The 25,526-nt window shown below is 39.8% G+C and overlaps 2 protein-coding genes across 4 annotated transcripts in view; both read right to left on the bottom strand.

The window, feature by feature from the left end:
* Positions 1-9,136, bottom strand: part of Hal (histidine ammonia-lyase) — a 31,341-nt gene extending 22,205 nt beyond the window's left edge. Inside the window, exons 1-9 of one of the 2 annotated variants that reach the window (XM_074084163.1) lie at positions 8,737-9,136; positions 8,498-8,574; positions 7,775-7,835; positions 7,659-7,686; positions 7,261-7,335; positions 7,096-7,168; positions 6,934-7,000; positions 6,657-6,694; positions 5,886-6,011 (exon numbers count right to left, since the gene is read on the bottom strand). In XM_074084163.1, coding sequence (XP_073940264.1) covers positions 5,886-6,011; positions 6,657-6,694; positions 6,934-7,000; positions 7,096-7,168; positions 7,261-7,335; positions 7,659-7,686; positions 7,775-7,835; positions 8,498-8,574; positions 8,737-8,744 — 553 coding nt within the window. In that variant the 5' untranslated portion in view covers positions 8,745-9,136. Of the gene's footprint in view, positions 1-5,885; positions 6,012-6,656; positions 6,695-6,933; positions 7,001-7,095; positions 7,169-7,260; positions 7,336-7,658; positions 7,687-7,774; positions 7,836-8,497 lie in introns of both variants that reach the window. The other variant, XM_020186703.2, reaches the window with a different exon arrangement.
* Positions 9,137-12,656: 3,520 nt separating this feature from the next.
* Positions 12,657-25,526, bottom strand: part of Lta4h (leukotriene A4 hydrolase) — a 32,554-nt gene continuing 19,684 nt past the window's right edge. The window contains exons 13-19 of one of the 2 annotated variants that reach the window (XM_020186704.2): positions 25,346-25,449; positions 24,685-24,755; positions 20,579-20,633; positions 17,626-17,721; positions 15,324-15,406; positions 14,527-14,631; positions 12,657-12,975 (exon numbers count right to left, since the gene is read on the bottom strand). In XM_020186704.2, the coding sequence (XP_020042293.2) occupies positions 12,858-12,975; positions 14,527-14,631; positions 15,324-15,406; positions 17,626-17,721; positions 20,579-20,633; positions 24,685-24,755; positions 25,346-25,449 (632 nt within the window). In that variant the 3' untranslated portion in view covers positions 12,657-12,857. The remainder of the gene's footprint in view (positions 12,976-14,526; positions 14,632-15,323; positions 15,407-17,625; positions 17,722-20,578; positions 20,634-24,684; positions 24,756-25,345; positions 25,450-25,526) is intronic. The other variant, XM_074084166.1, reaches the window with a different exon arrangement.

A 25,526-nucleotide genomic window follows, 5' to 3' on the forward strand; every position in this document is an offset into this window, starting at 1 on the left:
TGGGAGACTTTAACACCCCATTATCATCAATAGATAGGTCATCCAAACAAAAAATCAATAAAGAAATCCAAGATCTAAAATATACAATAGATCAAATGGACCTAATTGATGTCTACAGAACATTTCATCCAACTTCTACACAATATACATTCTTCTCAGCAGCCCATGGAACCTTCTCCAAAATAGATCATATCCTAGGGCACAAAGCAAGCCTCAGCAAATATAAGAAAATAGAAATTATACCGTGCATAGTATCTGACCACAATGCAGTAAAAGTAGAACTCAACAACAAAAGTAAAGACAAAACACATGCAAACAGCTGGAAACTGAATAACTCATTACTTAATGAACAATGGGTCATTGATGAAATAAAAGAGGAAACTAAAAAGTTCCTGAAAGTCAATGAAAATGAAAACACAACCTACCGGAACCTATGGGACACAGCAAAGGCAGTCCTGAGAGGAAAGTTTATAGCCATGAGTGCACATATTAAAAAGATTGAAAGATCCCAAATCAATGACCTAATGATACATCTCAAACTCCTAGAAAAATAAGAACAAGCAAATCCCAAAACAAATAGAAGGAGAGAAATAATAAAAATAGGAGCTAAAATCAATGAAATAGAAACCAAAAAAAACATACAAAGGATTAATGAAAAAAAAAGTTGGTTCTTTGAAAAAATAAACAAGATCAACAGACCCCTGGCAAACCTAACTAAAATGAGGAGAGAAAAAACCCAAATTAGTAGAATCAGGAATGCAAAAGGGGAGATAACAACAAACACCATGGAAGTCCAGGAAATCATCAGAGATTACTTTGAGAAACTATATGCAAATAAATTTGAAAATCTTAAAGAAATGGACAGATTTCTAGATACATATGATCATCCAAAACTGAACCAAGAGGAAATTAATCACCTGAATAGATCTATAACACAAAATGAAATTGAAGCAGCAATCAAGAGTCTCCCCAAAAAGAAAAGTCCAGGGCCTGATGGATTCTCTGCTGAATTCTATAAGACCTTGAAAGAAGAACTGATACCAACCTTCCTTAAACTGTTCCACGAAATAGAAAGGGAAGGAAACTGCCTAACACATTTTATGAAGCCAGTATTACATTTATCCCAAAACCAGGCAAAGACACTTCCAAAAAGGAGAACTATAGACCAATCTCCTTAATGAACATTGATGCAAAAATCCTCAACAAAATAATGACAAACCAAATTCAACAACACATCAAAAAGATTATTCACCACGACCAAGTAGGCTTCATCCCAGGAATGCAGGGGTGGTTCAACATATGAAAATCAATAAACGTAATAAACCACATTAACAGAAGCAAAGACAAAAACCACTTGATCATCTCAATAGATGCAGAAAAAGCTGTTGATAAGATCCAACACCATTTCATGATAAAAGCTCTAAGAAAACTAGGAATGGAAGGAAAGTACCTCAACATTATAAAAGCTATATATGACAAACCTACAGCCAGCATTATACTTAATGGAGAAAAACTGAAACCATTCCCTCTAAAATCAGGAACCAGACAAGGATGCCCACTATCTCCACTCCTATTCAACATAGTACTGGAATTCCTAGCCAGAGCAATTAGGCAAGAAGAAGGAATAAAAGGAATACAAATAGGTAAATAAACTGTCAAAATATCCTTATTTGCAGACGACATGATGCTATACCTTAAAAACCAAAAAAACTCTACTCAGAAGCTTCTAGACATCATCAATAGCTACAGCAAGGTAGCAGGATATAAAGTCAACATAGAAAAATCATCAGCATTTCTATACACTAATAATGAGCAAACTGAAAAAGAATGTATGAAAACAATTCCATTTACAATAGCCTCATAAAAAATCAAATACCTAGGTGTAAACCTAACAAAAGATGTGAATGACCTCTACAAGGAAAACTATACACTTCTGAAGAAAGAGATTGAGGAAGACTATAGAAAGTGGAGAGATCTCCCATGCTCATGGATTGGTAGAATCAGCATAGTAAAAATGTAATCTACATGTTTAATGCAATTCCCATCAAAATTCCAATGACATTCATTAAAGAGATTGAAAAATCTACTGTGAAATTTATATGGAAACACAAGAGGCCATGAATAGCCAAGGCAATACTCAGTCAAAAGAACAATGCTGGAGGTATCACAATACCTGACTTCAAACTATATTACAAAGCAATAACAATAAAAACAGCATGGTGCTGGCACAAAAACAGACATGAAGACCAGTGGAACAGAATAGAGGACCCAGATATGAAGCCACACAACCATAACCAACTTGTCTTTGACAAAGGAGCTAAAAATATATTATGGAGAAATAGCAGCCTCGTCAACAAAAACTGCTGGGAAAACTGGTTAGCAGTCTGCAAAAAACTGAAACTAGATCCATGTATGTCACCCTATACCAACATTAACTCAAAATGGATCAAGGATCTTAATATCAGACCACAAACTCTAAAGTTGATACAGGAAAGAGAAGGAAATACTCTGGAGTTAGTAGGTGTAGGTAAGAACTTTCTCAACGAAACCCCAGCAGCGCAGCAACTAAGAGATAGCATAGATAAATGGGACCTCATAAAACTAAAAAGCTTCTGTTCATCAAAAGAAATGGTCTCTAAATGGTCTGAAGAGAACACCCACAGAGTGGGAGAAAATATTTGCCAGCTACACATCAGACAAAGGACTGATAACCAGAATGTAAAGGGAACTTAAAAAACTAAATTCTCCCAAAACTAATGAACCAATAAAGAAATGGGCAAGTGAACTAAACAGAACTTTCTCAAAAGAAGAAATTCAAATGGCCAAGAAACACATGAAAGAATGCTCACCATCTCTAGCAATAAAGGAAATGCAAATTAAAACCACACTAAGATTCCACCTTACCCCTGTTAGAATAGCCATCATTAGCAACAACAGGTGTTGGCGAGGATGTGGGGAAAAAGGAACCCTCTTACACTGTTGGTGGGAATGTAAACCAGTACAACCACTCTGGAAAAAATTTTGGAGGCTACTTAAAAACTAGACATTGATCTACCATTTGATCCAGCAATACCACTCTTGGGGATATACCCAAAAGACTGTGACACAGGTTACTCCAGAGGCACCTGCACACCCATGTTTATTGCAGCACTATTCACAGTAGCCAAGTTATGGAAACAGCCAAGATGCCCCACTACTGATGAATGGATCAAGAAAATGTGGTATCTATATACAATGGAATTTTATGCAGCCATGAAGAAGAATGAAATGTTATCATTTGCTGGAAAATGGATAGAATTGGAGAACATCATTCTGAGTGAGGTTAGCCTGGCCCAAAAGACCAAAAATCATATGTTCTCCCTCATATGTGGACATTCGATCAAGGGCAAACACAACAAGGGGATTGGACTTTGAGCACATGATAAAAGCGAGAGCACACAAGGGAGGGGTGAGAATAGGTAAGACACCTAAAAAATTAGCTAGCATTTGTTGCCCTCAACGCAGAGAAACTAAAGCAGATACCTTAAAAGCAACTGAGGCCAATAGGAAAAGGGGACCAGGAACTAGAGAAAAGGTTAGATCAAGAAGAATTAACCTAGAAGGTAACACACACGCATGGGAAATTAACGTGAGTCAACTCCCTGTATAGCTATCCTTATCTCAACCAGCAAAAACCCTTGTTCCTTCCTATTACTGCTTATACTCTCTCTACAACAAAATTAGAGATAAGGGCAAAATAGTTTCTGCCAGGTATTGAGGGAGTGGGGGTGGGGAGGGGGGGTGGCTGGTAAGGGAGGGGGTGGGGGTTTGGGGGAGAAATGACCCAAGCATTTTATGTATGCACATATGAATAATAAAACAATTAAATAAATAAATAAATATGGAATGAAGGGACAGTCGTGTGACCAAATGGTATGCAACCATTGGAGAATGTTTAGAGACATGTAAATGTTTACCTTTAAAAAGTAATACACGTGCTGGGGGTGTGGCTCAAAGGTAGATCACCTGCCTACCAAGCATGAGGCCCTGACTTCAAACCCCAATACTGACACACACACACACACACACACACACACACATACACAAAGTAATACAAGGGCTGGTGGTTTGGTTCAAGTGGTAGAACATTTGCCTTAGCAAGTGCAAGGCTCCGAATTCAAACCCAAGTATCACAAAAGGAAAAAAAAAAGTAATATGAAATGGTTTGAGAAGGACACCAAAGTGTTAATAGGATTCACTGGGGTGACAAGGTCATAGGCAACTGAGCCTCTTTTTTTTTTGCCTGTCATTCAGTCAGCAACCTTATCATCCCTTATAAACGAATATGTCCTGTTTTGTAGAAATTCCCCAAAAAAGTTACCAAAACAGGAAGCTTCAGTTTTCTAAAATAAAACCAGACTCCCTGATATTGGTGTTTTTCCCAGCTGTCAAATGGTGTCAGTAGACTGGGTGTGGTGGCACACAACTGTAATCCTAGCACTCAGGAGGTGGAAGCAAGAGAATCTCAAGTGAGGCCAGCCAGGGGTACATGGAGAGACCCTGTTTCAGATTATGATGATGATGACGATGACAATGTCAGTAGGAGAAGGCAGTGCCATTCATGGGCCAGCTCCCAGATCATAATTCACCGTGGGGAATTCTCAGTACCCTAGGCACTCAGAGGTGCCTTGGACTCACCCATCAAAGCACAGGTGGGTTCAAGGCTGGAGCTGTACTGTGTGGGATTTGGGGGCAGTCTAGTTTGGAGCAGATAGGCGTTAGGATCACTACAGTATAGCAGAGCTTTTTAGCCTGCAGATGGCTACACTGCTTGTCACTGCTTGGCATTTATGAGTCACTTCCTACAGCAAAGCAACTGGAACACATGGTCTACTCTATGCTGCTTCGAGGCCCACTCCTTTCCCCATGGCGTTCCTGAGCTCTTGCTGACCTAAAAGTTTTCTCTTTCTTTGTGAGAAGGGACAATGCTTCCAAAGCCTTGTAAATCTCCCTCTTAAGAAGGCAGCTTCACAGGGTTGAGTTGTATCATGTCCTGTATGATAGTGGCTTCATGATTATGCAAGTCATTAATCTCTTTACATTTCTGTCCTATTTCTGCAGGAAGCTGAGTTTCAGTGTGCAAATCTAGCTGGTCTATCACCTGAGGAGTGCTAAGATTTCAGATTCCCAGGTGCTAGCTAGAACTACTAAACTGGGCTTTGGATGGACATCATCCAGGAAATCAGTGTGTTCCTTGGATGAGTTGGGGCACCTTCTCTAATCACATGTGGATACCACTGAATTGAAAATTCTGTCTAGGATTGAATTTAAGAGTAGATTTAAGAAAGGCTCTTTCTATCTTGGGGAGGCAGCACTGAGATTTGAGCACAGGGCCTCAGGCTTGTTAGGCAGGTGCTCTACCACTTAAGCCATGCCTCCAGCTCTTTTTGCTTTAGTTATTTTTCAGATAGGGTCTTGCATTTTTCCCCCACTCCAGGCTGGCCTGGACTGTCATCCTCCTGTGTAGCTAGGATCACAGGTGTGCACCACCATGCCTGGCTTTTTTGGTGAAATAAGGGTCTTGCTAACTTGTTGCTCAGACTGGCCTTGAACTGCAATTCTTCTAATCTCTGTCTCCTGAATAGCTGGAATTATAGGCAGGAACCACCATATCCAACTCATTCTAGATGCCAAGTGCAAAGTGAAGGATGGGTTAAAGGTCACAGGAATAACTGTCTCTGCCCCTCTTGTTCCTCATCTAGCTCTCCTTCTTTTCAAGCCCATTTTCTACTCATCTCAATTATTTTGTCTTATCTCAGGAGATTCCTCCACATCCAGTCAATCAAGTCTACTTGTGGGATGTGCCCAGCCTCATGAAAGGCCAGTCTGCGGATTCATTGCCTTACCATTAAATACTTCAATAACTTGCTTGAGGGTCTCCAAGGAAATGCCACTGTATCCTTTGGCTAAGACGTTGATCCTTAAAGCCAAGAGCATCCGACACCTCTCAGGACTAAGTGGTTTCCCAACACCTACAGAACAGAATTGACATTTTCTCCAGGAAAACCAAACCTTCTCCCACCTCCCAGCTGCCTCCATTCATCCCTCAAACCTTTCCCCACTTCAGTACAGTCTCCTATGTACTTTCTGCAGCTGTTTGGACAGCTGTCCCTGCTGCCTGTCTTGCTTAAAGCATTGGCCAGACAAAGGTTAAGCCCTAGGCTTGCCTTCTCTGTCCCCTATCCTGGAACAATTCAGTGAACCCTGTACTCCAAAATACCTTTAGAATAGAGTCGAGGCTCATTGGCACAAGCTCCTTCATGGTTTGATGACACTGAGCCCTGGTAGACTTTCCCATCTTACCTCACCAGTCATAACTCATTCACTGAGTTCCTGCCTGTGTTTCCTCCCCTGAATGCACCACTCTCTCCACAGGCTTGGACACATGCACCCATCCCAACCCCATCCCTTCACCTGGCCCATTATTTTTTCTGATATGCAGGAGAAAAGCCATCTAGTCTGATGTCATCTACTTCCCTTTTAACCTTTGTACCCAGTCCCTGGATGCTCTTGGAATATACTAACTGCTGTGGCTACAGGATGACTCACACTGTGCTATGCTTTTCTCAGCTAATGAAACAAGATCCAGGAGGCACCCAACACATTGAATGATTTACCTGAAGAATGGGAACGAACTAAGTTGACCTGAAGCTCCCTGGAGGAGAAAAGTAAAAACTCTCTTAGAAGTCCCTGGAGAAAAATGTTTTCTCAGCTGGGAAGAGGAGAATAATTACATCCTTGGGCAACCAGCTAGCCTGTGTTTTCACTACCAATTTGGATTTCCATTCTCCCCCTACCCATCTGGAAACTGGGGCACACATCAATGATTTCCCTTGTTGAACAAAATCGCAAAGAGAGGGGAAGGTGGGATGTGAATGTGTGTTTCAAACTTACTGTAACTTACTAACAGGAATTACAGTTCTGGCAAATTTCCCAAAACCTGTAGTAATACCGTAAACAACTGGAATTAAAAAAAAAAAAGACATTATGTGATTAGATGCAGGAGATTTTATTTGTCTATAAAATAAATTTGATAACACAAAAAGAAGAAGATACCTGTTTTTTCTTTTATTATGCTGTCTATGACTTCCCTGGATTTTTGTACCCTCTTCTCAGCAATTGAAGTGAGCTGTGAAAGCATGGGTCAGAAGGAAGCAAGCACATTGAAGACTTCCATGTCCAGCAAAAATGGCCAAAGGATGTCCTTCTCTCCCCCCATACCTTTATTTTGTAATGTCCCTTTCCCAAGTTGACCAGGTCCTCTGTGCTCAGACTGTCCCCATCCAAGGCAATGTACTACACAGGAGGAGGGTATTTCAGTGAATATGAACAGGTTAATTGCTCTAACAAGATACCTCCAGCATAATCAAACTCGACATAAGGGATTTTATTACTGTTGTGAAACATTAATGTGCTAACTAAAATGACAGCTTGCTCAAATTAAGAAAAGTAAGAAATGCAGAAGTAATGCCTTGCCAAGCTCTCTGTCCTTACTATCTAGAGCTATCTAGAGGTCCTATCCTAGTAGATAGCGTTTAATTCAAATGTTTCTGGCTTTCTTCCTCCTGAAATTGGAGAGGATCATTTTCTCCACAAAAAGAAAGTGGTTTGCATCTTACCTTTTCAGGCTCCCGGTATTTGCTGTATCTAAAGTCAGGTTAAGGAAAATTCTGGTAGTATGGAAAAGCCCCAGACCCACCATAGTAAATGTAGCTTCCAGAGATGGAAAGGATACAGGTAAACTCCTTCTGGTTGAGAGGGAATAAAATCAGGGGACATGGCATCGCCTTCTATGACTGAAACAAGAAGGCAGGAGAGAGCCCTTACAGATCACAACATAAAGCCACATTTGGTTTGTCCTGTTAGACCAGGAAAGTGCCCATCTATCGAATGCTAGTGGATTCTATAGAAATGACTGTTTTACAATGAGCTCTAAAGCTGTCACATGGTCTTAGCATCTTTACACAGGATACCAAGTTACAGACACAGGGGTTTAACTGGAAGTTCAAGATCTAGCCCCCTTCTCCAGCTCCACTCCCACTGTGTTGTCTTTTAAATCTGAACTTCTGAGGCCTCTGGGCTGCCGGCCTAATATCTGATGAGATCTGTCCATGGGCAAAAGAACTTTCAAAATGATTGCGCAAAGGGATTTGGACCTGCAGTCTTGGGTTTAAGTCTAGACTTTGTCACTTAATAGCTGCCTGACTCTAGGGAAGTCACCTCCTGAGTCTTGCCTGGCTGGCTGTCAAAGGCAGGTGGATGAAAAGCCTATGTATCTCACAGAGTTGTGCGAATTTGGTATCTGAGGCTTGGCCCAGAGCAAGCACTCAACAAGTGGTTCCACTATTCTCATGATTTTTCCTGAAATGGGGGTGACAGTAGAGCCTCCCTCCATGCCTGAAGGGACAAATCCAGGCCATGCCTTACTGGTTCATCCCCCTTTCCTGAAGCCACTCACCCACTTCGACGAACTCATTGTCCTCCAGAGCCACCTCCAGCAGGTCCTCGTTGTCCAGCAGGCCCAAGCCCTTGCACCTACGCACAAGGAAGTGCACGACGTCCACGGAGGGGAAGCCCCCATTGTCAGGCTTGTTCTTCATGTAGCGACGCACCGCCTCGCGGCCCAGCCAGCCCACCGTGAGCTGCCCGTCCCTGCAGGGCACTGCCAGCCACTCCCCACGCACATGCACAGTGTACCTGGGCATGATTCTGCTGTTGCCACCTGCCCAGATGAGGCCAGCACAACCAGGTGCCTGCTCTTCCCTTCACAGTCCTGGGAGGAGGGAGAGTTTTTATCCAGGAGTGACAGCTTAGGTGTGGTCAGTTGGGAGGTTGGGATGGACTTTCAAAACACACCCCTTCCCTTGCCTTTACTCATTCATATGTTGGCCAAATATTTACGGAGGCCCCTAATGTTCCTTTGGCTTTTTGCAGCTCAGCTTGGGGCAGAAGAGGGGGATGCAGGCAGATGACTGCCTATCCACCTGCAATCCAGCCCCTGCTTGGGGTCTCCCACCTGGGGGCTCAGCCCTTGATAGCAAGGTCCCCTCTGGCCAGGGTCACCAATTTTTCCCTCTTTCCTGTTTGTCTGCCCGTGTTTTCCTCTGTCGAGGGCAGTTTTATCAACATCTTGTTCCTGACTTTATCAGGAATTACTCAACTGTAAAAAGCACCCTGCTGGCCAATTGTGACACTCAGGAGTGTGGCAATCTTCATTCATTTATTTATTTCACAAATGCATTGAGCAACTACTTCCTGCCAGCCATAAGTCCTTCTGAATCTCTTGTTCTACAAAAGAGTGAGGAGGCCAGAGATCATTTTCACAACTAAAGGTCATGACCTGGACAAATGAACAACCATGGCTTAAAGGTCCATGACTTACTGCCCTTGAGTTATTAGCCTGTTTCCTCATCCAAAGGCAAAGGGGCTCACTATTCACTGCAGTATTTTGCAGAAGTTCCCTGGGAGCGAATCCTGGCTTTACAATTTACTAGCTGTTTGACTGTTGGGAAAGTTACCTGACTTTTCTGGGCCTCAGTTTTCTCATCTGTGAAATGGAGATAATAATAGTACCTATTTCAAAGGGCTGCTGGGAGGACAATGTGAATTCATATGAAAGCACTTGCAAATTGGAAATGCTGAAGAAGTGTTTGTGATTGCCATCACTTTAATTCTCCCCATCACCTCTGTTGTTTGGTGAATGTTCTTTCAGCATGGCACTCACTTATCAGTGAAGTTTCTTCACCCCAGATAACTGCTTCCTGCACCCAGTTCATTACTAGTAGTATTAAGGAATTATGATTAGCATGAAAAAGGATTCAAATGCAGGCGCTCTGTTTACTAAGCAGCACTGTTGCTGATAAGCCATTTTGTAGAAATTTGACTATTGTAGTAGAAAATCCTGAAAAGTCTGTTTCCACTACCACAGACTTCACTGGAAACTGAGACACAGCTGTTCCCAACAGCCACCCATACCCACAGCCAGAGGCTTTCCCTCTGACAGTTCCCTGCAATCTCAATGAAATTTGCTCTTCAGCCGCTAATGCCCTGGACCTGGAATTTGTCCTCACCTGAAGATACTTTGAATTCCAATACCCCACCTTCTGACCACAACCTTCTTGTCCTCCACCATTCCCCTGACTTCAATCTTCCCTGCCCTTGAACCTGCCCTCCTGCTTCCTTCCACTCCCCACCACTTTCAAGGTCCTTTCCAATCCTAAATTTATGCCTATACATGGAGTGAAACCTAAGTTGCCATCTCTTTTCCCCAGGAGGAAGACTGCTGAGGGAAGTCCTGTGATCCTGCAGACTTGGGGTAGCACTTACTGCCCTTTGATTCACTCCTCCCCCTCAGTGAATTTCCCAAATCTTCAGCCCTCCTTAACTTGCACCTCATCTACTTCTTAGAGGCAAGCTTCATCTTAGAGGCAAGCTTACATCTCTGGGAAAACTGAGGCCCTCAGGATGTGAGCCACGCTCTCTCTGCCCTCCTCCATTCGCTCATTCACTCAACAAATCTTTCTTGAGCAACTGTTATGTATTGAGCTCTATGCAAATGATGGGGATGTAATAAGATCCCTTCTCTGCCTTCATAGCACTTCACTGTCTGATGATGGATACAGACTTAGGAAGTCTAAGATGTCCGCCTACCCCCAGGCTGGAAGGAAACCCAAACTACTCAAAGCTGACAGTCTTAGGTGAGCCCAGCTTTTGAATCATTCTGAGATAATGCTAGCTGTTAAATCACCCCCAGCTGTTTGAGGACTCTAAACTCAGGCCTTAGACATTGTGGAGCAGGCTTAGTCACATTATGCTCTCACCAACCCACTTTCCAACTTTCTTTGTGTGGCTAGATAATTCTTACTCCTGAAAACTCAGTTCAGGCTTTCTCTTCTCTAGGCAACATTCCCTAAACCCTTCAGTTGGGTCAGCTAACTCTGCCAGGCTACTTTAGCACATTCCCTTCTTTAGCATTATCTAGAAATTGCTTATCTTTGTTCATCCAGTAATCATGTGTGTACCCAGCCCAGCAGATACTCAACATACGCTTATTAGCTGAATAGTCAGTATGAACTCCCACAATGGCCCTAGTAAACTGTACCTAGTAAGCTTGTCTTTAGCGCCCTCTACCTTTTCGTAGCATCCTTCCACACTATCCTTCAAGCATCTCTTGCTTCAATTCACTTTCAGTATCACTCATTAACTGACCATTGAAAAATGGCTTTAGCTTATACTTTGTCTTGTAAGCTCATAGGGCCTTAAGAAGTCTTAAAAAGCATTATTTGGGTGCATGGAGTTGCTCAAGTTTAATCCCTTACATGATTCTATAGCAGGGATTTGAGCTAAGCTCTCTCTGTATTCCTGGCAAAGGAAGCCAAGGCGAGCTGAGCCTTAAGAAAAAATCACATTGCAGCACAGGTAAATGTTCCAAAGAATGGAACTGCTAGGGAGAGTGGGAGCAAGGGAGAAGTCTCAGGATTCTTGTCCCTTCGATACCTGTCCCATCTCTGGGTGTTTACTTCTATCTATCTAAGACATTAGTCGCTGCATTAGCACTTTTTTTGGGGGAGGATATTTGATGATGACACACTCCCACTCAGACCTATAATCCAAGACAACACTGCTCTTGGCTGGAGTTTACTTGGCCAGCAGTGGACCCACCCTGGGTCAGTCTCGCCTCTGGGGATTTAGAATTGAGATGATCTCTCCATGTAGTAGGGCTCATTCGCCAGAGTAGAGTTGGAGTGTGTAGGCTGTACACATGGACTAGAGACTCACAGATGAGACAGAAGGGCTGATGGCTTTACAGCCCTCTCTGTCTGTTCACTGGTTCTGATACCCCCTCCCTGACCTTGGATCCTTAAATAATTTTCTTCTTCCTTTGCTGACTTCCAGGCATTTGGGTTGCTTTACTGAAAAATAAAAAGAATTTTAACTAATACAGCTGTGGTTCTCAAACTGTGTGGCAAGGTGCCCTGGGGCAGTACATTACATTTACAGGGGTGCTCTGTGATACTTGTCTTTTATTTGGTTCAAAGTGACTTATTTTCAATAAGTGTTTCTATACACTCTATGCTCTATGTGGGTGAAGAACAGGCAATGAGGCAGGCTGACAGACTCAACACTGTTGGGAAGCTCGCTGAGGGACTGATGGGAGGTACTGATGCTCAGGGTGGCCATCTGACCCATGAAGAACAGGAGAACGAGTTCACTGGGTCAAGAGGACAGATCCAGGGCTGGGGAGCAGAGGGCTCCCATGAGGGTTCACAAGCTTTGGAGAAGAAGTTCATCCTATGACCACCAACTAAGTATTCACGTTTAGCATTTCTTAAAAAGGAAAACCCTAATGATGCTGAATTTTTGGTTTGCAGCAGATTCAAATTAACTTCAATAAAACATAAGGTAAATAATATGTCGACACAGTTTGCGATTATTGTGAGAGAAAATTAATAGGATGTTAATTTAAAATTTTAAAACTTGTGCTAGGTGTGATGGTCATATCTGTGATCCCAGCACACAGGAGGGTGAGGCAGGAGGATTGCAAATTCAAGTCCAGTCTGGCATACATAGTGAGCTCCTGTCTCAAAAAAATAATTTTAGACATGTAAAGCAAGAGATTAAAGTTCACTGAAGTTTACTTTACAAAGAATATATCACCATTTAAAAACAAGGTAGCAAAATTTAGCAAAATCACTGGCAAAATAATAAAAAGCTAAAACTAAAGGTATTTTTAATTACAATGTAAGCTGAAGTTTTACATTTCTTCACGAATTCAACTTAAAAAACAAAGCTTTCTGAAATCAGCAGCAGGTAGGTCCTTAATCCACTTTTAAATCTCTCCCCACCAGCATCGCAGTCACAGGGTGCATATTGGCTTTGTGCTCTTGGTAGGTGCGGACAGTTAGATCATGGGATTTGTCAAAGGCAGCAAGATCCCTGCCAAAAAAAAAGGGAGGGGGGAGGAAAGAGGGAGCAAAAGAGAGAGAGGAGAGAGAGAAAGAGAAAGCAAGAGGGGGAGAGAGAGGGAGAGAGAGAGGGAGAGAGAGAGAGAGAGAGAGAGAAGAGGAAGAGGAGAAGGGAAGGGAAGGGAAGGGAAAGGAAGAGAAGAAAGAGAGAGAGAGAGAGAGAGAGAGAAAAGACAACAAGAACGTGAATCAATATCTGATATCAAAGATGACGACGGCAGGGATGATAGCTAAATTATCACCCAAATAATAAGATGGCCCTGTACCAATCTCTGTATCAGAGGCTGACTCATAAATAGGCAGATCCCAGATATTTTGGGGAAAGTTTCAGGGAAGGCCAGCATAGTTGGGATCATGGCTATTTACTGCGCAGCATGGAAGTATTTTATCATTTGAACTGTTTCCTCTCACCTACTGGCTCAATGGCCTAGTGTGAAAGAATGTGCTTCAAAGACTATCTTTTTTTTTAATTGCTTTTTAAAAAGCATATAAGTTTAGTTTTTAATCAAGATTTTAAGAGTATAAAAATTCTAAATTTATAAAGACTTTCTGAAGAGTTTAAACAAATTGAGAGTAAAAATACTAACCAGAGTAAAATAATAATGGTAAATAAATTGGGGTGACCATACAAAATGTAGGTTTACTTATTTTAAATATGTCTACAAGTTATAAATCATAAGACAAAAATATTCACTGTTTCCTCAAAAGTATATTCTTGCTTAAAACTTCCTTAAGTTATACTTTACTCAATTCAAAGCTAGATGGATTTTAAATACAGAAAGCATATAAAGTATACTTTAAAATACTTTACTTAATATTTAATTTTGTGGCCACATTTTAAAAAATGGTCAATAAGTTATGTTATCAAATTTTATTATGTTTGTAAATATATATACAAATATATTATGTTTGTAAAAATTTACTTATGAATATTTATGTCATGATTATATTTTTTCAGAATATGGACCAAATATATACTCAAAGAAATTCATGAAAATATTCTTAAATTACATTTTGTTCCAAAATACAACTTTCCCCTTTTTACAAGGCATTCTTTTATAATATTTCAGCAACCCACTTTTCCCACCTTTTAGCAACATGTGGATCAAAAAGATTTTGCTTTATCTGCTTACTTTCCTTGCATTTGGTTTTCAGCTCTTTTTCTTATCTGTACTGACTCACCAATATTCTCTACTTTTAAAAATCCTGTGTATATCAGACTGTCTTTGATTTATTTCCTTTACATTAGTATCTAACCCTGTTTGACCTATAATAGGTAGTTCATATACAATGTTTTAAAAACAGTTGATGAAATTATGTCAAATTTTAAATAGTCACAAGAGTAGAATCCTATTCTAAAATTGTAATAATATTCTAAGTTTATTGTGATAAACTTGAACACATTAAAAAAATCCGTTTAAAGATTGTATTTTGCAAAGTATTTTAACAGCAAAAAGTTTTGTTTATGATTTATCTTTCCATTCCTTGTCTAAGTATGAAGTATAGTTTGATTTGGTCTTACTTGAATAAGGGTCGGGTGAACTTCATTCTTCCTTGTTCAGTTGCCATTTTGAGAGCCAAAGGAATTGCTTCCTCCCACTTCGATTGAATGCAGAGCCGTAACCATCTGAAAGAAGGATTTTTAGGAATGTGGGAGAAAATAAGGAGGAAAGAAATGACAGGTGTATCTGGATATTACTGCCACAAAGATGAATAATTCCACTATTCCACTATAGACATATCATACACCACTTTATGTCTTTACTCTGAGAATCTCCAATCCATATGTGTGTGTGTGTGTGTGTGTGTGTGTGTGTGTGTGTGTGTGTGTATGTGTATACACACACAATTTAATGATTGGAGAAGAGAAGGAAGAGGAGCTGGCTTTTGAAAAAGATCCTATAAAGTTTCAAAGGTTTGAATTATGGAGGTGCTCATGTACCTTATAAAAAATTTCTGAAGGAATCAAACTTAGATTTAAATCTCACACTATAAATCTGAATTAAGAGTTTAACATTACAGAATCAAAGGTTTTCCTAACTCTTCCCATTTCAAAGTTGATTTGGCTGATTTTGAAAGAAAGCCTATTTACCATTGAATCCTTCATTCTATTTTTTTTCTTAAAGCAAAAGAAGCTTAGGGTAAAGTCTGACAAAAAGATTAATATTATCATCTTACAGACATTGCAACTATTCACTAAATCCATGATAATGACTTATGTAGACTAGACTCGTGATGTCTAGCACTCTGCTTTCCCTTTCTCCACCTTTTAAGCTAGCGTTCTGCTTTCTTCCACAGAGACAAGTTAAAATGATGTACCTGAATCGTATTTCAGAATTGTTAATGGCATTGAAGTTGTACACCTCTTGCATTCGCTTTATGTGCCCCAATGGAAGAGGTGCCTAAGAGCAAAATAAAGAAGTATAACGTATCATTTCAACAGGATTCCTTGGAAGAAAGGAGCTGGAGAGAAATTCTTAGCCAGATTAAAATCCTAAATATTTTATAATATAGAAATAAGTTAGATAAAGATAAAAGAAACAAATGTACACTAAAGTAAATCTTATGCAAACTTATTCTGGGTAAGGATGTTTTACTGGGAACTCAGTAGAGGTAGTTAAGAAAATTAATGAGAATTACTTTCCTTGTACATTTTAGTCTAAACATGATCTTCTAGATCCTTTCCAGAGTCTTCCAATTCTTCCCTACATTGTATATAGCTTAAATTTATTCCATCTCCAGATTAAATCACAAGTTTCTTAATTTTTCATCACTGATTGCCCCTGGCTTTATCTTTGTATATTTCCTCTGAACTGTTTTATAAATTATCTATATCCTTACAAAATGGCAATTCTTGAATTTTTCTACTGGAGACCCCTTTGAGAATGTGATGAATATTCTGGACTCTTTTTTCCTAGTGGGGAAAATGCATTTCCCATATAAGTACAAACTTCTATGTTCAATTCAGGGTGCTTATGATCCTCTTGTGCTCATGTTAGCTCACCCTAAAAGGGGAAACAAGCTTGGATGAAGGAAGGAAAGGAGATGAGTTCAGTTTGGACAGGTAGAGAATATGAGGTGCCTGTGGAGGTTCGACTAGGGAGAGAGATGGTAGCTCTCCTCTCCAGCCAGACCTCCTTACTTCACAGACTCACTCCCACACACTACCCATCCCATCTCTGCTCTCACTAGCTGCAAGGCTCCCGTTTGGAAAAAATCCACCCTGGAGGCCAACTGGTCAAGGTTACCTCAAGGCTCCCTCACTTTTCCCAGGTTTTGTCAAGCCCATTCCCTAGTCATCCCAGCAGATTTTCTTTCTCCTTTGTATGGCCACAAAGCAGTGTTATAGAGATCATGAAACCACAACAACTGATTCTCTCTTACTGCTATGAGATCCCTGTTGCCTCACAATCTTATGCTTCAGTTTTGCATTAATTCCAAAGGAAATTTTGTTCCAAATCTCCATTTTCCTGGAGGTCCTAAGACTGAAGAGTTCCCTTTAATGTAATACTTAAAAACCTGTCATTATTTCCCTCTCGAAATGCACCTCTTTTCTGTTGATGTATTCTTTTCGTTGCTGTGTTAGAACTTAAAATCTGCTTAGACTTTTTCCTGTTAACCCCCAAATCTAGTCAGTCACAAAACCCTGCACTTTCATCCTGTGCAATCTTTCTCATCAGGCCTGGTCTCTCCTCCTCACAACCATGTAACCTCACCACACTGTGGCCTCAGATCACTGTAGATTAGTTTTCATGACCCATAATTTCATCAAGCAACTCTTGAGCTAAAAGTTCGTTTTATTTTTTGGTGGGACTGGGGTTTAAACTCGGCTTCATGCTTGCAAAACAGGCACTCTACTGCTTGAGCCACACCTCTAGTCCATTTTGCTCTTTTTATTCTGGAGATGAGGTTTCAAGAACTATTTGCCTGGGCTGGTCTTAAACCAGGATTTTCTAGATCTCACCTCTCAAGTAGCTAGGATTACAGGTGTGAGGGCACCTAGACGGGTTATTTTAAATCCCTTTCCACTGACCATAATAAGACCTAAACTTCTTGGCTTAGCATTTAAGATTCATCAAATCTAATGCCACCAGCCATTCTAATATTGGCTTAAGTTCCTCACCTAGCCCTGCTGCTCACTCAACACTAAGCAAATACTATGCACCATCTAACCCGAACATCTACCTCCCTGCTAACACCAAATCAAGTTTCACTCCTCTAAAGCCATTTTCTTAATGACTCCAGTTGGGAGGAAGTCCTTCACTAATTTCTTCCACATGATACCTACAACATATTTTCTTTTATTTATTAATTTCACATATGTTCCCCTTCCTAGTAGTTTATGGGCTTTTTGAAAACAAGGTGTATTCTTTCTTATCTATTTTTATATTCAGCACAATTCTAAACATAGTAGGCTGACTATGGTTTTGACCAAACGTTGACAAAATGCTTTTTGAAAATAAAAGAATGAATCGTTAAGTTATTTTTTCTATAAGAATGAATTGTAAATATTACTTTTTCTATGCGTTTCCACACTAATGTTTTTCCCAGGTTGAGTACAACACAAATGCTGTGGTCTCTACATCTGTTTTAATTTCCAATGTTTTCACCTAGTACTTACTTTCTGGAGCATCTGTGCTAAAAACTCGTTCAACTGATGAGAAGAGAGATCTTTCAAGTCTGTGGCATTGAATGAATTTAAATCTTCTTCTTTGGCCTGAAATAAATGTTACCTGGTTATTTCTGTTCATGGACAATTTAATAATATCATGAGCTTATCTCACATAAAAGTAAAAATTTGGGCTTAAGTGGTAAGAGCGCCTGCCTAGCAAGCATGAGGCCCTGGGTTCAAACCCCAGAGCTGCCAAAAAAAAAGTAAAAATGAAGAAACAGACAGAAATACATGAATGAATGTCACGAAAATAAGTTTAAACCTGAGCTGTTTATGTAATCCTGAGACTAAGTTAGTGTAACCTAAAAAGCTTATGGTTCCTAAAAATCTATGTTACTTAAGAAAAAGTAGACTATTAATAGTAAGAATGCAAGAATAGATACTTTTTTTCTATTCCATTTGAGGTATACAGATTTCCATAGCAAGGAAACATTACAAAAAACATGCCAACTAATTTATAAGCTAACTCAAAACCACAGGAGGCCAAACAAAAAAACTACTGAAGAAAAATAATTGAGGAAGAGACAAGTGCACTAGTGAGTACCAGGTCCTCACTGTTCCAACACTGCCTGCTTCAACACTGAACTATTTATAATCATCCACTTTAGTCGCTGGGTCAAAGGAAGATATGAGAAGAAATGGGAAGCAGTTTAAGCTAATACCAGGCAAGCTGGAATTTTTTTAAAAAATTAAAACATAAGGTTCTAATAGATTTTACTGCCCACACACATCTCTCATACTTTTCTCATGACACACTTGTGAACCACACAGATAATGCTCAAGATGTAGGTAGAAAAGCAAGGTATTATCTGTGGCAAGATGTTTTACAGATTTTTCTCCTTGGATAGAAATAATATTAAGCCTTCCTAAGTTATTTAGAAATAAAACATAAACAATCCACTTCTGCAATCAGAATTCACCACCACTCCAGGCAAAGTATCCACAATCAAGGTACATATGTGCACAACCCACCAATCCTCAGAAAGGTGGGTGCTTAGAAGATCTTATTACTGTTACTTCCTTCTAAAAAAAAAAAAAACCACAAACAAAAACCAAACAATGACCTTAGATCTAAATAGTAATCCTCTACTTCTGCTATGATGATATGAGTCTCTAAAAAGATGTTTACGTTTTACAGTATTTTAAGTTAGGGAATATTTTCCCTTAGTTTCTGGTTCCATTTTCTTAATTTGCCTTACTCTTGATTTGGTTTTTCTCTCTTCTTCTAGCTCTAAGTGTTTTTATCTCAATACCTGAAGCTTTCTACTCCTATTCTTTTGTTCCACATCTAAGCCATTTCAAATTCTTTTCTTTGGGTCACAAGGGAGGGAGGGAGGTAGGGATCCTGTTGGGTACTGAACTCAGCCTCATGCATGCTAAGCATGTACTCTACCACTAAGCAACAGCCCATTCAAGTTTTTACATAGTTATAAAACTAAACCTCAAAAATCTCTTTATTAATATTTCCTCCTGCATTGCTATAAACTTGAACCCCTCAGATTATCTTAGCTGAATTACTGATACCCTCCTGTCTGCATTCTTACTATAGCTAACTTTTCCATCTTAATTGATCCTATCTACTACATGGCCAGATTAATGGTCCTAATACATAACCGTGGTTACTTCACTTACAATTCAAAACTTTTAAAGAATCTTGCCTAAAGATTGTTTTAAATTCCTTAGGCTGATAAGCTTATCCATCTTCCCAAACTTGTTTCCCTCTATTACTTCATATATTCATCTAACACTGAATAAATACGGATGGCCCCAGGGATACAGAGAGGAATAAAAAGAATTCCTGCTCTTGAGAAACTTACAGTCTGGTAGAAGAAACTAAAAAGTAAACAAATACAGTAAAAACTTTCCTAAATAAGCTGCATTTAAAACAGACCCATGTGATTAACCGATACTTCCTGCCACCTCTGTAAAATGAACTGATCAACGTCCAGTACACGCAGAACACTCAGAGTGGGCAGGCAACCCCCGGTAGCTCTGTTCTCTGCTCCCACCTGTCCATGCATGTGCTATGCCAGCTGTATATGTTCTGGCATGTTTATGTCACTGTGTCTGTATTAAACTCATTGAATAACAGGTAAACTGATGAAAAAGGAGTGGTAAAAGAAAAGGAAATTTCTATCAACAGTACCATTTTGTTGCAGCTTTTTTAATAAAAGTCTTCATTTTAAACTGTCCCTCCCACCAAGAATGTCCTCTACTACCTCCAACAGTATTTGGATCCAGCTGGAATATCCTCCTTGGGGCTGGGGACAATTCCAGTTTTCTTCATGTGAGGTGGGAGGTATGTGTGTTGTAGGGGGAGCCTCCCTGTTGACCTCTCACCTCATCTGCACCTTCCTCAACACTTACTACTCAGCATTACAGTTATTTATGTATGAACCTAATTTCTTTAATTAAACTATAGACACTCCAAAGGCAAGACCATCTCTGCACCCTTCATAGTGCATGGCACAGCATTTTATATGCAGAAGATTGCCAAGAACTATTGGGTGAATAAACCTTCAACACAAATTTCAAACAGCAACATCAAAATTTGCTCCAATAATTGGAATAAAATCACTGTTAATTTTTTTTCTTATTTCCCATTAAAGAATTATCCAGGGCATATCCTCAGGCTGGTTTCCCTAAGGGTTGTGTTTAAAAGTATACCCATTAAGAAACTCCTCTTTAGGAAGTTTTGTAGACATGAACAAAGCTAGCAACAAGCACGGCCCTCAATTCTTCCCATCTCTAACAAGTGGCATTAGCACTTACCCAAGATCATCACAGATTTACCTGGTTTTAATAATTACAACTATTTATGATATAAAGTCCCCCTCCCATATGAGTAGAGACATATTAATGCAGTTCAAAAAGGAGCCACAAATCATATGTTACTACTCACAGTAATCCATCTTTGGCTTAAGGCAAGACAAGCATTTGTCAGAGTCATATCATAACTGCAAAGATGAAAAAATATCAAAAATTAAATTTTATAAGCATGCACATACTTTTGCAAAAATACACTGTTAAAGCTATAGAACACACTTAAATTTCAAAATTTCTTTTAAACAAAGATAAAGAACTCCAAAGTGAAAGAAACAGAGAATCTTTCATCTGACTTAAGTATTGCTGGGCTCATCTAAAAACTCACAAATCCAAATGGCTACAGTGTGAGTGAAACTCCTGACCATTTTTCAGAGTGTGTCAAAGCATCTCAGCCAAAGATGGTCACAGGCACCAGGAGCTGAGGATGAAGCAGCCACAGACAGAGGAGCTGCTCAGTGTTGACATCTGGCAGGAACAGCTCTGGTGCTCGACAACAAGCAACATGAAGTCCTTGCTCTCATGGATGTTACTTTTCATTGTTTCAACCTTCACATGCTCCCGCAAATCTGCAAGTACCTGGTAGGTTACAGGTACTGTTCTAGATGCTAGACCTCGAGTCCCAAATCATTGTGTGGCAACTTTATTCCTCTCTTTTCAGAAGAAAGTGGAATTAACTTACTGTAATCATTATTATACCAACACGTGTGTATTCTCAACTTGAATGTGTAATGTGCACAAAATTCTTACAAAATATCCCTCTTTGTCCAAAAATCAGGCTTGCTCACTGTGAAATGTTTGTATTAGAGACCAGAGAGGCACCTGCTACTTAGGGCCGGAATAAGTTTTGAATTAATAAGGAGAGTTGTGGCTGGCCTCCCTGGTCATTCCTTAGGACAGAGAATAAAAGGGCTGATATAGTTTGAATCTGAAATGCCCCTGGAAGGTTCATGTGTTGAAAGCTTGGTCCCTAGCTGGTGGTGCTACTGAGGAGTGACTGGATCATGAGGACGCTTACCTGAATTCAAAGCTGAATGGGCTTTTTGGAGATAGGGGTGGGTTGGAGAAAGCAAGTTACTGGGGGCATGTCTTTGAAGGATATATCTTGTTTCTCTCTCTCTCTCTTTCTCTTTCTCTGTCTCTGTCAGCTTTGCAGCTACAATGAGGTGAGCAACCTCCTTCAACACACCTGCTCCTGCCACTATGATGTGCCTCATCACAGGCCCAAGAGTGAAGCAACTATGGACTGAAACTGTGAGCCAAAACAAATCTTTCCTCCCTTAAGTTGTTTACTCAGGTATTTTGTCACAGCGAAGAAAGGCTAGCTAACACAGAGCTGATGCAATACCCTTCTCTGAAACTGCAGCCAGTTTATCTTCATAAGGTAGTCAGGTTGTGAATGCAGGCATGCCATTGCATTTGTCCTCAAGAACAAGTGGGATCAGATGTCTTTCACTGCTCAGGCAGTAAATCACCTTCAACTAGAACATTACTCAGCACTGATTTCCCTCTTTCCCTCCCTTCCTCCTTATTTATTTATTTATCTATCTTTCAACGGGGTATTACTATGTAGCCCAGGCTGGCCTGGAATGCATGATTCTCCTGCCTCTGCCTCCCCTGGGCTGGGAATACAGGCCTGGACCACCATGCCCAGCAACAGCACTGATTTCTCAAATAGCACTAAGGCATGGGAAATATTTTCCTGGTGTGTTTCTTAGTGTTTTGAAACTTCCTTCTCATTGTAAGTAAAAGAACCAAGCTAAGGATTAGCTGAGGGAAAGAAAGATATCCCTACCCACAGTAAAGTCCTAAGAAAAGAAATGTGCAAGCCCAGATTTGAGCCTTGCTCTCATGGTGCTTACATCTTAGTGAAGAGAGTCACACAAACAAATGTAAAGTTACAACGGAAGGAATGATACCCAGCACCAAGAAAATCTCAAGAGATTTAACATGGTCAGAAGTAGCACTTGAGCAGAAACTGGAAGCCTCTGGGCACAGAACCCAGGTGGAGGGAACAGCATGTTTAGGTACCATATTTGAGGAAGTGTGGATAGCCAAAACACTGCTAGTCTGACTGAAACAAAGGCAGAATGTTAGGCACTTTGAAGTCCCTGTTACAGGACTTGGTCTTAGCCCAAGAGCAATGGAACACCAGCGAAGATTGCTGAGCAAGACGGATGGATGGCATGACACAGTTGTATTTTTAAAGGTTACTTTAGCTTTGTGTGGGGGAAGGGAGGGGAACCAGAACAGATACAAATGTACAACTTGGAGGCAGAGCAGTCTTCCAGGGTGAAGTGGAGATGTAAGAATAAACTTCACTGGAAATGTTGTGGAAATGGAAGGAAGTGGATGGACCTGAGAGACACACAGATAGATATAAATGAAAGCACCATAAAAATCAAAGGGCCAGAAGCCAACATTCTATGCTACAGTGGATTGAAGACTTCTCTGTGGTTTGGGGTTTTCCAAGACTCTCTTTACAGAATTCCTGAGCATATAAATAATTCCAGGGGTCCTCCAGTACTTTGGTATTGCTAGGAAACAACCTTAAGAGTCTAGAACTAACCAAGGCCCCCAAAGAATTCCTTAGCAGCAGTGATATCAAAGAAACACCTCTTAAGAACTCTTTTTTAGAGGGTCAGGCACATTCTTGTAACCCCAGGAAGGCAAAAGTAGGATTGTGGTCTAAGGGCAGCCTGGGCAAAAGTGTGAGACCCTATATTAAAAAAAAAAAAAAGAACTAAAAGTAAAAGGGCTGGTGGTGTTGCTCAAGTGGTAGAGCAGTTGCCTAGAAAGCACCAGTTCCTGAGTTCAATCTCCAGTACTTCAAAGAACAAAACAAAACTCTTGATTTTTCACCCATCTTTCTTTAATTTCAAATCAATGGCAAAAGGCCAGTCACTTTCTACAACTATCTTTTGCCCTAATTAGGCCACTGAAAAAAGAGTCTTAGAAAAGACTTCTAACTTTAAATTCTATGCTTTTTCCCTCCTACTCCTTCCCTCATAACTAACTGTGCAGTGCACACACTGTTGGCTACTCCACTTCTTGCTGCTGCTTCCTTAACAAAGAACTTACCTTTGAAAGCTCCTTTTGATTTTTAGCTTATTTTGCTGGCAGCTTTCCTCTGTCCTAGCTCTCAAATGGGGATCCACTAAGGTTTTAAACTTTACTTCTTATACTCCTCTTTGTAATTCATCTCTGGGCTCATGTCCAAATCCACATCCATTTCAACTAATAACTTCCTCACTTGTAGTACTTAATAGATTATTTAAAAAAACACTTCCATTGCATTATAATTACTTGATACATCTGTATTAGCTCTGTACATTCCATGATCTTTGTTCACTGCCTGCTACTGAATAAATGTGCACTGGGATGGACTGAATCTTTAACTACAACGTCGTGTCTCAGTCATTCTTAATTTCTTCTTCACTCACCATGATCAATCACTTGCCAATGATTCCACCCCAAAAACATCTCTCCTCTCAGTTATTCCTTTCTTTTCCCACTGCCTCTGAGTTTTTCAGATCCTCATTATCTCTGTTCTTGTAAGAATTAATGAGATAATTTATGTAGTGGTACTTAAACTATGAAGTGCTAGGAAAAACATAAAACATATTTTTGATGATTATTTTAGATACTAAAAGAGCTTATTGATAATTTGTGTCATCTGCCTGTTTCCAAAACTTCAAGCAATGCTATTAAAATCACCCCTCCTCAGTTTCTGAGCTCCTGTTTTCCACCATAGTCAATGGTACCCAGGACTGCCTGGTTAATGAGATCTGATCACATGTCTTCCATCCCAAAACTCCCAATATCATCCCAAACACATCTCAGCCTGGCCATTCAAGGGGTTTATAAACAAGCATGACTGTGACATCATCTTTTCTACCTCATCTTCTGCTGCTCCTATACCTCAATTAAACTGAGCTGTTTAGTGTAAGAGTTGCTGATAACCAATCCAGTGATCCAAAGAAAAGCCAGCCAAGGGCCGGAACAGGCAGCATCCTCACATGACTCAACTTGTGGAAGCCCAAGGTTCAGGTCACTGATTTGAGGAGGGTGCTCTTATCACTAGCTAGCAACAGCTTAAGGAAGGCATAAAATCTTTGCAGATATTTCTGAGGAGGTGAGGATTTAGGAGAATGAGAGGGGATGCACTGGCAGGGAAGAACTTACTTGGGTTTGACAGGAGGCAGACCAGGAGAATAGAACCAGGCACTCCAATCAACTTGATTGAGAACATCAACCTGAGAAAAGTAAGAACACCATTGGTGACAGAATGACCTTTTCTGTAGGAAAAGGGAAAAAAAAAAACTAAAACAAACTAGTAAATCCTCAAACCTACAATTTAGTCTACTATCATGTCAAGATGATTTCTAATACTCTTTTTTTTATCAGATTATTTTTTAATTGAGAGAAAATCATCATGTATGTTTATGGAGTTCAAGGTGATGTTTTGACACCTGTATACAAAGTGGAATGATTAAATCTAGCTAATTAACATATATCACCTCATCTAAGTCTACTTTCTAAAATATATTTATATTTATTACTAATTTTCTGGCAGAAAATTATTTAAGTAAATATTAGTTTAAATTATTTAATTTAAAATTATAATGTAAATTATTTAATTATTAATTTAAATTAATTATTAAATAATTAAACTTAACTATTAACTAAATATTTAAGTTAAATTATTTAATTTAAATAATTAAAATGGGAAAATTAGTTGAGTCTTAAAACAAACCTGAACCATACTATTAAGTAATTAAAGTTAGCCTAATAGTCAACAAATATATATTGAGCATGAAAAATAAGAAAACTTTAAAAACCCAACCTTATCTTTAAAGTGGACATATAGGAAATTCTTCCAGTCATCAGTGGTTATGCTCTTGTAGGAAAATTTCTCAACATAAGCCTTTAAGAATCCTAGGAAAACCTCTAGGAGTAAAAAGAAAGAAGAAAAAGAAATTCATAGAAAGGTAATTATTTGACCTTTTTTTGTGGCAAGCATGGTT

The sequence above is a fragment of the Castor canadensis genome, chromosome 8 (assembly GCF_047511655.1).
Source record: "Castor canadensis chromosome 8, mCasCan1.hap1v2, whole genome shotgun sequence".
Taxonomy (NCBI): Eukaryota; Metazoa; Chordata; class Mammalia; order Rodentia; family Castoridae; genus Castor; species Castor canadensis.